The sequence below is a fragment of the Amblyomma mixtum genome, chromosome 9 (genome assembly GCF_055824585.1).
Source record: "Amblyomma mixtum isolate Tamu chromosome 9, ASM5582458v1, whole genome shotgun sequence".
NCBI lineage: Eukaryota > Metazoa > Arthropoda > Arachnida > Ixodida > Ixodidae > Amblyomma > Amblyomma mixtum.
This window is the reverse complement of record NC_143020.1, coordinates 91,964,274-91,976,502: the sequence shown is the minus strand read 5'-3', so window position 1 is coordinate 91,976,502 and position 12,229 is coordinate 91,964,274. Positions and strand designations below refer to the sequence as shown.

Genomic DNA, 12,229 nt, shown 5'->3' with positions numbered 1-12,229 from the left:
TGTCACTCTGGATGCCGAAGCGCACTCCCCGCAAGTGCACTTAACCTGTGCGCTTGACAGGGGTATTAATGACTGGACTGCAAAAGCCCGCCGCACAATGGACGTGGTATTATGCCTAAAATATATATACACACTATGTACATTACGTACCGTTACGGATATGTTCGGCATTGTAGCTTGAAAACAAATTAAAACTTCTAAAGTTGAATTCCGAACAGGCAATCTGTATATCACTGAAGTACAACTGTCTCTTCTATACCCATACCCCTGCGGCATCGCAAACAGCTATTGTACGGTTTAATGAAAGCAAGTGCGTACTACCACAACTATGAAAGCTTCTTGTCTTAATTGCCAGGGAAAACAACTTAGTAGACACCGCGGCATTATGTACGCAGGGCTATATGTCCGTGTTGAATGTACGGCAAACTGTTTCAGGGAAAACAACAAATTTTCTTACCGAGTTTGAAAACTGATCAGGATGATGAATTTTTATGGCAGAAAGGCATTGTGACCAAAAAAAGCCATGGTACAAGGTGCTTTTCGTCTTCTTAAGGTGGGGTCAAAGACCTATTACTCAGCATTCTATTAGAAAAGGTGCCCAGCTCCAGACGCGGGGAAAGTTTATATACATTGTATCAACAGTAGGTACCCAGTGGCACCGAGGACAGAACACCTCATCCCCGCATGCGAGGCGCATGCTCGCACCATCTATTTGACCGATGAGGTTAAGTGAGTGAGAATGAAGGGTATACACAACAATGTATACAAAGTTCGTAAACATTTGAACACTGAATGGATCCCAACAGTTTTTCACAACATTTCATCAATGCTTCATTAAAATACACAGGATCACAACGGCAAAAATGTTCGCACCTATTCGACCGCTAAACATGTGCTGTTTGAGATTTGAGTTTGTTACAGTTTACTTGTGCTTCAGTAAGGAGGAATAAGAGACCTTCGTAGTATTTTGCTCTTAACTGAGCTAAGCGAGCAACCACTTCATGTCCTCTCAGATCTCCTTTTATAACGATAATAGGAGGACGAACGTTTCAAAGTCGGGCTTCTTGCTTGAAAAAATTGAATGAGAGAGTAATTTGGAGGCAGAACAGCGCCAACATAAACAAAAAATAAAGCCGCAAGGAATAAGCCGCGCAAAGGGGCTTATTTGAAAGAAAGACAACACCTCGTTGTGGACTGAATATCTCCCGAAGAACTTCGCTACGATTCCTTGGCATACAGCTCACTTTTTCCAGAGTCCGGGCTAGAAGCAACGTAATATGACTCAGGAAACCCCCAAGTAAAAAAAATGATATATGAGAAACAACAACTCTTGTCCGATAAACTGCAAGACTGTGCTGCCTAGTGCTCGTCATCACTGAGAAAGCTGTGCAGGGGGACACAAAGGGAAGGCTAGGAAAAAGAGATGAAACTTCTTAAGCTCGTTAACTACAGGTGTACGAAGGCTTCCAAAGTGTCCACGCTAACGTTAACCTAGCTCTATCTGCAGCATAATACTTTCCCGATAGATCAAACACCCCAGCTGCCTTCAACGTGGCTTAAGGGTCCTGTTCTATCTCCTGCAGAGGAGCTTCAGTTTACAATTTGATGTATTTGCATGTTGTTTCAGCAGTTTCAGCACGCAGTCATTGTATATCACCGCAGTGTTAAGAGGCCCCTGTTTCCTTAAGACAGGTGTCAGCACCTCCTTTTGGCGGTGGCAATCACAGTGTGAGCAAAGTTCCACGCACCAATGCATTACAGGTAAACAATCTCAGGTACAAATAAGAGGCCCTCTCTTCACTACAAACTCTATAACAAGACACGCTTTACAGAGAACCATGTGGCATCACTTCTTACTTTCGCAGTGCACTGAAAACGTCCCGTGGAAGCAACAGCTGTTCCACCGCGGCTGTTCACAAAAGTAGTGATTTACACCACAGCGTCATAAGCTGACGCGCAGCAATGTCCTCAGCGACGATTCCGACACAAGGCACTCGTTTTTTCTCTCAACTGAGCAGATATTTCACCCGAAGCAGTCGCCTCGATTTACACGTCTTGCTGGTGAAGTTAGTTCTTTCATCTTTGCCGAGGGGCGTACTCTATTCAAATGATTATGTCTTCGTTCTGACTGGAGGACGAACGGCCCAGGCTGGATCGAATAACGGCCATGGACTCCCGTAACGCCATCCAGCGGCCTTGGACGTAGTCGCAGAGCGTGACGCGGAACATTCTCGAGCTGGCGTTGTAAAGGACGAAGTTGATGGAGAAATTTGTGTAGTAGAGGAGCATGAAGTATCTTTGAAGCACGTAGGGCAGAGAGTTGATTTCGGGGTCCGGTGATTGTGAATGTCCGAGAGACAGCACGAACACGTAGATCCGCATAACGTAACTGGGGAGGTTGAGTAGGATAAAAACGGTGGACACTAGCAGAAGCATGCGCGTGACACTGATCTGTGTGGCGTGGGCTATGCCGCCACCACTGGTGGCGGTCGTGGTTCCGTCCCTGGACACCAGGAGGCTGCCGTTGCGCCTCGACGACGAGGAACCTGCGGGCAGCCATAAAAGAGGGATAAATGAATGCTTTCCTATCATACTGTAAATGCTTTAGCACTATACTATACGATGCACGGAATGGTCCCTAGGATGAGACGCAATGCGATATTATAAAGAGCGGCTTGAAAATTCTAAAGCACTAATAATACCACATAGGCCACGGGCCACTGGCCCCGGCAGCGTTGTCTGCCACATTCGAAAAACCTGACAACTCCATCTGTAGCAGCTAAGATGGAGGCCCTCTAGACTTGGTGATCTTGAAACACATTCTTTAGTCACCATATATTAGAAATTACCATGCCGTTACTTTAAAACAAGACCTAGAGCTTTAAATCTCGCACTGAACACTCGTTGCCACATGAATAATTGTTGTCCAACACCGAAAAGGGCAAATGAAAAGAAGCGAAGGAATAACTATTTGCTACTGCTTTGAAAATTTAGTATTACAGACTTTGTTTTTAAGTAAATATTTTCGCCTCTTCTAAAAGATAAGCATCTAATTACACCTATATATTGGAGATGACACCTATGCATAATATTGCGAGACAATAAAGGCGATATTGCGAGTCGGCTTATAAGGTAATGTTTACTTGTGGTCAGTTCGTCGCCATCTCATGAGAGCAGTAATGCCCCGTTTTTTGGTCGGAAGCCCCATGTCCATAACAAGAATAAAATTAAACATCTTTTGCCATTGTAAATCAAAAAACGCTTCGAGATTTTCAGCAACTATAATTGCCGAAATTCAGGTACTACTGTACCCTGGATGAAAGAGGTTCTGCATTAAAGGAAGGCTTTTAATTACCGCGGTGCTATAAGAAACGTAAATCACACGTCGCAATGTGCCAAGAGATTCGCAAAGTTTGCCTATGGAGCCATCAGGTTTCAATGAATGTTAGCTAAAACATCTCACTGAGTGCCATAAAATACAGAATCTTGAAAGGAGGAACAGTGGGTGCTATATTGAGGAAGGAGATGCTGTCCAGTAATTAAGAATGTTCCATAACTCTCGGTTCATGAAAGCAGTAAACTTTCAGCATCATGTATCGCCGCTTTTCACAAAGCTGTGAATGTCAACGCACTCGAAAGAAGCTGCCAGGGAGTTTCTGGTTGTACTTAAGTCAGGGGTCCTTGGACACCAATCTTAATTGTCAGGCGAATGTGGGATTTCGTAAGGTAATATTATGGAAATATTCCAGGTAGTGATCCATCCTTGCGATGCGTAGAACAAGATATTTAACTACTTTTCGTCGCCTGCGTGGAGTAGACTGACTAAGAAAGAACAGTAAAGAACATTTTTTTACGGTAGCGCAATCGTAAATAGCAAAAAAATGCAAGCCTTTCCTGGGGAGATCTGTGAATACGTTCGTTTTATGTGGAATCTCATATCATCCATGGAAAGGAAGCATTCATAAACAACTGTCCGTTGAAAAATGTGCAAGTCCAGAATTTGTGGGTATGGAAAGCGCCTCAGCAGTCAAAAGAATCATAGCCAATCCGCGTACAAGATAACTCTTCTGTTGCGCGACGGATGCTCTTAATCCCCTTTCATGAATGTTAATCCAGATTCGTGACCCGTATGGTTGCTAACGTCCTAACCCCGGTATATGTGCTGTACGAAGCTGGCCACCGAAACAACACGTAGACTTGTGGCGCACTAGCGTCTATGTTTAGCTTTTATTGCTCGTTTTATTGAAGACCAGTGACGCCAAATTCAGTCAGATCAAGGAAGTGATGCCTACTGAACAAAACTGTATTGGTGTTTGTGATATTACAATAGAACGCTTGTTGTGTTCAATTTAATCTAATACATGTCTCAGAATGAAGGGATCTCTTTTAAGAGTCGCAATACAGCTACGCGCTGAGAAGAATACAGCTAGTTTTCGTGGATTGCTTAGTATCTGCAACTCGGAGACGTAATAACACAAGCCACAATAGGCGATCACCATTGTCTGCAGAACTTAACAGTTTTACACTAAGAAACAAATGGAATTGTACTGAAATCAACGATTTTTCAGCATAGTAACCTTGATTCAGGCGGTTGCAATTCGAAGGCTACCCCAAGGTAAGTGTGTATTTTAGGCTCTTAATCGTAATCAAATGAAGTTCTGACAAATAAGCTTAAGGCTGAGCTATGGCTTCGAATGACTCTTACCAGGTGATTCTGTGCAGTCTTGATGGTAGCCAGCCATGCTTCGTTGCTTTTTGTAACGAGCGTAGAAGAGGTATATGGCCCGGGCGATCATTGAGTTCATGACAGTGATCAGCAGAAAAGGCAGAATGAAGGTCAGCACAGTGTCCAGGATGTTCAGATAGTAGAGAGCACTGTAAAAAAAAATAACAAAATAGGCTTAAGAGATTGCATCAAACTGAAGGATGAAAACACTCGCTTTAGTTTCACGTTGAACGTTTTACTGCATAGGATAAAACCTGAATAACCCCAAGAAGAACATAGATTTAATCACATAGCCAACACGTGTACCCAACTTTCGCGTTTGGTCATCATCATCATCAGCCTGACTACTCCCACTGCAGGGCAAAGGGCAACAATATTTTTTTTTTTGCCGCGGGAGTCGAATTTCGATGGAGCCGAAATGCTAAAGGCCCGTGCACTGTGCGATGACAGTGCAAGTTAAAGAACCCAAGGTGGTCATAATTTCCGGAGCCCTCCACTACGGCGTCCCTCATAGCATTGGTCGCTTTTGGACGTTAAACTCCATAACCAAAACCAAACCCAAAACTATACCTTTTTTGGAAAGGAAATCTACAAAGGGGAACAAAGGTTATGGGCTAGTCCCTTGTTAATAAGTTACAATAACGCTTTCGCGGATCTAATTTTGTGCGCTGATTACGCACCTCTCGTAATCTGGATGGAGGCTGCACTCGGCGAACTTGGGGTCGACGCGTACAAAGACGAGCAGAGGTGCGTTGAGAACAATGCTGAGTAGGGCTGTGAGGCCGATTACGAGTCTGGGTCTCCGGCTAGGTGAGCTGGTCTGGAGCTTCCAGAGAGGGTAGCGAACCGCCACGAAGCGCTCGGCCGTGAAGCTGACGGTAAGCCACACGGACCAGCACGCGAACGCCGAAGAGAGGAACACCATAACCAGGCAGAGGCCGTGCTGGTACACCTGTAGACACGTATCAAAGGGAGCAAAAAGGTTCTAAAGCAGTGAACTTTGTAACATAAAACTAACAATGCCACTTAGACCTTAGGACCAATATTTGAAGGTTTAGAAGACCAACTGGGACGGACGTCGCTTTGTAAGCGTTAAGGAAGTTTGTTCGCTTCGAAAACTGAAGTTTCTGCAATGCAATTTCTCCCAAAGGGCACTATTAACTGTGGCACTGTTATCTAAGCCTAAGAAAAGGCGAAGTACAGATAGTGGGTTTGGATTTTAAGGAACGAACTTCCTCACTGTCTGAAAAGAAACTATGAGCATGAGTAGCTGTCAAAGCAAAGTAAGCGAAAACTTTGACCTCTGGCGAAGGCAATGGAATTGTGTTTTTCGCAAATGTTTTGTGTAAACAAAAAGCACTGAACAAAATTGCTTTCGTGATTCGTTTAGGCGCGGATCGACCCTGAAGGTAGCACTGCACAATGCCGCGCACAAATGTGCTCAGCAGGCTCTTAAGTTATCTGCTACACATCGAAGATATTACGCATTGTTACGGCATACGTCTTCCGGAATCTTGTTGCCACACTTCTACATTCACCTGGTAAAGTTAAATCAAAAGCGGAGAACTACAGAAAACAAGCACGAATAAAGTCGGAGATGTTAAACTTCACGTGCGGTGAAGAGGAAAACTCGAAAGTAAATTATCGAGGCTAACGATTCGTTCAGAGGGAGTAGATAAACCTCAACGTCGTCCTGAACCTCAGTAATGCGCTGCATCTTTCCGCATGCCAGGTCCGTCAACGAGAATAAATAAAAGAAGGGTTACTATTGCATATTGTATACTTTTTCATTGTCATCAAGGGTACCTTTATTTTTGACTGATTTAAGCGTTTTTTTTGTGTGTGTTTCTGTGACATATGTGCTTTAAGCATCATATTGTGTGCTTGATCTTAAATAGGTCTTTCGCAGATCGCAAAGGAAAGGTAAAGCAGCGCTTAGGGAAAGACTGGGCATATAATAAATAGAAAACAATTGGTTCTGCACTCATTCACACCGACACTGCAATGATTTTGCGGAGCAGTGATACCTACATTTCATTTAATTCTATTACTAACAGGAGCTTTTTACGTTTTCAACAAACTGTTATGAGCACGTGATGATAGCAACGTTCTTTAGAAGGCTGTTCTAGTCTGTAGCTGAGCGAGTGAAAACAGGAATTTGAATACTTGACAATGAGACTAATAAAAAAGAATGTTTTTCCAAGAAGAAAGACTTCTCAAATAGAGGCAGTAAACATGGCGTACATTTTATTTACTGAGACTTGCAATTCGCACGAGCATTTAGTCGTTCAACCAGCGCGCGAGACGAGGCTTCAATAAAATATTGAGCAAGGTACTCGTGTGACTCACGTTGATGCCGCGTTCATTGAGCCAGGCGAAGGAGAGAACAATGAGGAATCCCGAGTCGGAAACCGACAAGGCGCCCATGTAGAGGCTGGAAGTGCGGTTTTTGAGCTTGGTGGACAGGAACGTCACCAGTGACAGCATGTTGCCGATGAGCCCCAGGTAGATGATTACGGGCATATACGCCGCATTGAGGACGTCCAACACTTGTATCGCCACTGACGGGGATGTGGACGGGTTAGCTGTGACACGGTTATGGCGCCTGGAAGAGACCCCGCGCCGAGTGGATCCGTGAGTTGAGGACTCGGCGAGGATGTTGGTGGTCACGTTGGCGATAGATGCTGCTACGGCTGCTACCACTTCACTCGCGTGGAAGGCATCAACACCGTTGTTGGTGGCCATGCTGAAGACCTCCGGTATGGCGGTAGACATCATTCTGGCTGGTTTCGCTTCTAGCCTCTTGCACTGTAGTGAGATGCTGGAAAAGAAAAAAAGAAATCAATTAGGGCACAGGCTAATTAAAGTGTTCGCTATTAGTAAAATATTGATTTGGGATTCCCCCTCCGCCCTAATAAAACGCGCAGAGGATATACGCCGCTCTGTGTCGTTTATGAATGCTTCATGTTCACTGTGCTATTAGTCTCACCAAAATTTATATTCCTAATAACCAATATTGTCAAGCGACTAACTCAGTTTATGTCGAACGCGGGGTCTTCTTATAATACACATGAGGAAACCACTCAAGTCTGGCAGGTCGCCTTCCTGCACATAGCTGAACTTTTCACCAAGGCTACAATGGGGAGTAGCGCGGCTTTTATTTTCACTTCATTCACGCGCTCAAGTAGATTCTCACGAGTAATTGCACTTTTGGCTTTTTGCTCAGTCGCTAAATTACGTCTAATAGCGCTCCAAGTCGCAGGCTCAATGATGACCGAAGCCGTTGGCATTATTTTGAATGCGAAACGACACTTTTTTTTTTCTGAGAGTAAGATGCATTTTGACTACATACAGTGCCTACGTTCTCTTCCCCTTTCTTTTGTCATATATTCATACACTGCTGTTGGAATTGTACAAACAAAACATAATCATAGCAACATGCTGCTTTGGTGGGTACGCGCTACTGAAGCAGTAGGAAGGTTGGCGACATCATCTGTTGCCATTCGGAAAGAGTAAAGTCTCACTCCTTAGAGAACAAATGCTTAAAACCAAAACCGCGGTGGGAGCCTGACGTATGGGTATAGAATATATTCTTTATGGTTTCTAAGCACAATCAACTGACTTGCCCAGGAAGATCTGGTCTACTACTCTTCACTGGTGAAGGGAGAGAGGAGAAGAAAAGATTGTGATTGATGACTATGGGGTGGGAAGAGTGTTGACAATATGCACATGAACATCTTATGGCAACAAAACACCGAGTCGAGGCATAAGCTTACAAGTTTAAAAACAGCTGCCCTAAGAAAGAGGAAGAGATTAAGTGGCAACTATTTAGCTTCTGATACCTCGGTTTTTCCACCACCGCCGGGGCATATATGTGAGAAAAATATTTACAGTCCCGTTTCCTTCCGCAAATAGCGCAAACGAAGTAGTTGTTTTCTCAAAATCGTTGCCAGGAAAGTGGTTCCGAAACGAACAAAAAACGTAGCAGATGTGCACTGGTTTATGCTTGGAGAAGATAACACATATGCATCATTTCTTCCTTTTTCAAGAATTGGCTGTTTTATGCTTCTCTCCTTAATCCAAAGCGCCTGTACAATCCCAAGAGTTGTAGTTATATATAGGAGAGTTGCATTTATAGTTGCGTTGTTTATGCACTGCGTTTGTATTTAGTTCCGTTTGTACTCAGTTGCTTTTTTCCATTTCCTCACAGCAAACCTGTACTGAAATTAAGTTCCGAATTTTCATCAAAACAACTGCAGAAAATGAGTGTTGATAAACTAACGGCGTAATGCAATTAAATAAAGAGTTAATAAAATAATGTTCGCACTGTATCAATGCCGAATTCCTCATTCCCTTATTACTTTTCCTATTAATCTAAAACATTTTTGCGAATGTACGGGAGGTCTAAACTTGCACAGAAATCTTTAAATACAGCAAGAACAAGCGGTCATATCCGTAGGAAATGCAACAAAACATAGAACAAATGTAAAATATCCAACCCTATTAAATTAGCCAAGCCGAAATTCTTTTGATGCGGCGTCAGTCCAAAGAAATAAAGGGCAAGAGTTGGCGGGCTGGTTCACAGCTCGTGTGGAGGGGTCAGAGAAATTGTACTCCAGTTTTGCATTGCAATCTTGCAAGAACTGCAGCTAACACTATTTTTTTTATGAATCGTTGCCGTCAACACTTTCAGCATAGCGCATATTTCACCTAAGAAGTTGTTTGTGGTGCTAGCGGCAAGAACTGAATTATAAGATGTCCTTGTTTAAAGTCTGACTCGTATCTTCTATAAAGGAAATCCTTGATAGTACAAAAGCTCCTGTACCTCGAGAGCTCCGAAAATAATGTGTATAAAGTCAGCCTTGGCAAATTAGCTATTTTTTAGGCCGTCACGCAATTTTAGCGCAACGCGACACTTTTTTTCTGTATTTCCTGCAAAGAGGACGATTCGTTCCTTTGAGCTGATACAGACGCCTATTGCTTCTCATTTCCTCCCTCAGAGGCACATTCTTCAATCATAGCTCTCCGTATGCAAGAATTTTCCTTGCCCTAGCGACGGTTGTGTATATCAGCCGCTGTGTTTGATAATGTTAATATGACAAAACTTTGTCCACAAGGTCGCCCATCTTCCGCCTGAAAGCTTTTAGAAGTTTCTAAAGGACGTGCATGAGGCCTCCACCAAAAAACGCCGAATTAACTCGAAGCAAAATCCATGCTATGGACTCGGAAGAACTCTCGCTGCTTTTTTGCCATCTTTTTTAAAGCCTTTAGAATAAGAAGCAGGTAAGTGCCATTAAAGGAGGAAAAAGGTGCTCCTGACTGGGATGTTGGAAAAACTGGGTCACAAGTAAAAGCAGAACTTATTCCTCACTTCTCTGCTTCGTTTTCAACATGCACACAAATGATATGGGCACAGTTATATGAGGAGGAACACTGCATTAAAGCGAATGCCGTGGGGAAGCGGTACGTAGCATGTATTTAAAAATTAATAAAATACCTCAGTAATGAAATGGAAGGTTTTTAGAGCAACGAAGGATATGCAACTGTGATTTTTTAGTCCTTGAACTGTGCCCACTTCTTTTTTTAAAGTAGCACAGGTTTTACATCCCTTGTACATCGTCATGATTTTATCAGCGAGTAAATTATTTATACTACAGGGTGAGATATCATGTACGTTGCAGTGAAGCCCTTCTAGGGAAACTTCGACTGGCAGAAAATTGAGAAATTTATTCGGACTTTTACACACAGCGATGGGGGACAAGCTTTGCTTGTTACCGCAGTCTATTTACCACTTTCTACGCTTTCGTGGCTCAAAGGAACTCTGTTTTGCTTCGGTAATCATAGACGTGCTAAGAAAATTGTTCAAAAACACTTCCATTATATTTTGGTTTTAATATGAGACATTAACTGAGTAAAATTAAAACAACCATTGCGTAGTTATGCTACGAGCTTTTAACCACTGCGAAAACGATCTAAATTTCGAGTATTGCAATTAAGTAAAACAACCTGTATTGAAAGTGCTCACCCATGGGTGGCCTTGCTGATAACGGACATACTATGTTATTCTGTTTTGAAACTTCGACAAAAATTCGAGCGATACAGTTGTGCGGTACAAAAAGCACCTGCGCATTTTTAATCAAAGTGACCTCCCTGATACTGAAATTCGGCCACCAGATATGAGCGCGACTTCCCTACAGTAACCTTCATGACATGCAGTCCTTTTGACTGTAGAAGAATTGGCGCCGTGGCCATTTCAAAGTTGCGTATTAAGTTTTTTCCTTTAGGCTAGGTGCAAAGAAACTCTCTCTGCAAATTACCAGCCTCTTCAACTTCAATGCGAAAAGCCTGCAAAAGTGAACAACTTTCCCCTAAAGAAAATTTTCTAAAAAAAAGTTGGGAGTATGGATAGGAGTATGGCAACCATATAAAAAAATTCGGCTAACAGTAGGCTACATTGTACCCCTATTTCTTCTCTGTTCTGCTTTTAAACCATACTGATATCCGAAGAACTACCTGTCCTGAAACAACAGGCGGCATGTAAGTCAGCGAATCGCTGAAGAGTCACTTTACCTTCGTAACTCCATTTTTAGTTGTTTATTAAAATATATTCCGCGATTACTAGTAACTAACTTATACTTGCACGGCTGTTATTTTAGATCTATGGTTGCACGAGGAACCTTCTAGTTTCATGAAAAGCAATCACGACACAATGGAAAATTTAAGTGCAGTATATGCTAGAAAGAGAATACAGGTCGTAGTTTTCTAGGCGAAAAGTAATGCTCCAGCAAGGAAACCACGTTATCGCGGTCGTCACCGCCAACTTTGGAACACCAGCACAAACTTCTGGCTGATACCAAATGCCTGGCATGCAAAAAAAAATTCATGGTTCTGAAAACCATAGTTTTAACAATCGGATTTGCTGTCGCTCCGGCATTGCTGAAACTACTCCCTTTGGACATCTGAAATGGACACCTAAGATATAGCTGTGCCAGTGATTGTACAGCAACAACTTATTCTCAGTGGATCTAAATGGACCGGAAGTAATACAAAGTCCATTTTCTACTCACGATTTATAGTAAGTCCAGTTGGCCAGACTTTCCAAGCATACCCTTTCTGCGCTCCAGAGCAGTAATCGAAAGCCGGCGCAGTTCGCGTAAAATCCTCGAGAAGCACAAAACGTCGGTTTCACTTCTTCCCGAGGTCTTTTTTTCCACAAGCTGAAGTGAACGTTCTGCAGCCTGCACACTAACGATTATTTAGCGCTTTCGAATGAAGTGGTGGCTGCCGACATCACCCGCGCACATCCAAATGCAACGCTGATGCAAAAACGCGAACTAAGTTCGCCGGCGAAACTTCCCCCAACCACTGAGCGCACTCCCGGCCGAACAAACCACAGTCGCGAATGAGTTGCGCAGCGCGCGAGACACTAGAACGGAAGACTAGAGCGGCGGGGGTATCCCGGAAACGTCGTCACAGCGCCCTCTTTCTCGATGCTCCCTACGA

The 12,229-nt window shown here is 43.3% G+C and overlaps 1 protein-coding gene across 1 annotated transcript; it reads right to left on the bottom strand.

Annotated features, from left to right (window-relative positions):
• Positions 1-2,079: 2,079 nt before the first annotated feature.
• LOC149330100 (thyrotropin-releasing hormone receptor-like) lies at positions 2,080-11,917 on the bottom strand. Its single transcript, XM_089559738.1, has 5 exons — positions 11,794-11,917; positions 7,076-7,547; positions 5,407-5,678; positions 4,706-4,875; positions 2,080-2,546 (listed from the first exon to the last, which is right to left on the bottom strand). Exons 2-5 carry the CDS (start codon positions 7,502-7,504, stop codon positions 2,104-2,106), a joined length of 1,314 nt encoding a protein of 437 aa, XP_089415864.1. The 5' UTR covers positions 7,505-7,547; positions 11,794-11,917; the 3' UTR covers positions 2,080-2,103.
• Positions 11,918-12,229: the final 312 nt, after the last annotated feature.

Coding starts and splice junctions, on each gene's coding strand:
- LOC149330100 (XM_089559738.1), bottom strand. CDS start 7,504: ATGATGTCTACCGCCATACCGGAGGTCTTCAGCATGGCCACCAACAAC. Junction 4,876..5,406: donor CTCCATCCAGATTACGAGAG/GTGCGTAATCAG, acceptor TTTTTTTTACAG/TGCTCTCTACTATCTGAACA. Junction 2,547..4,705: donor AGACTGCACAGAATCACCTG/GTAAGAGTCATT, acceptor GGCTGCCCGCAG/GTTCCTCGTCGTCGAGGCGC.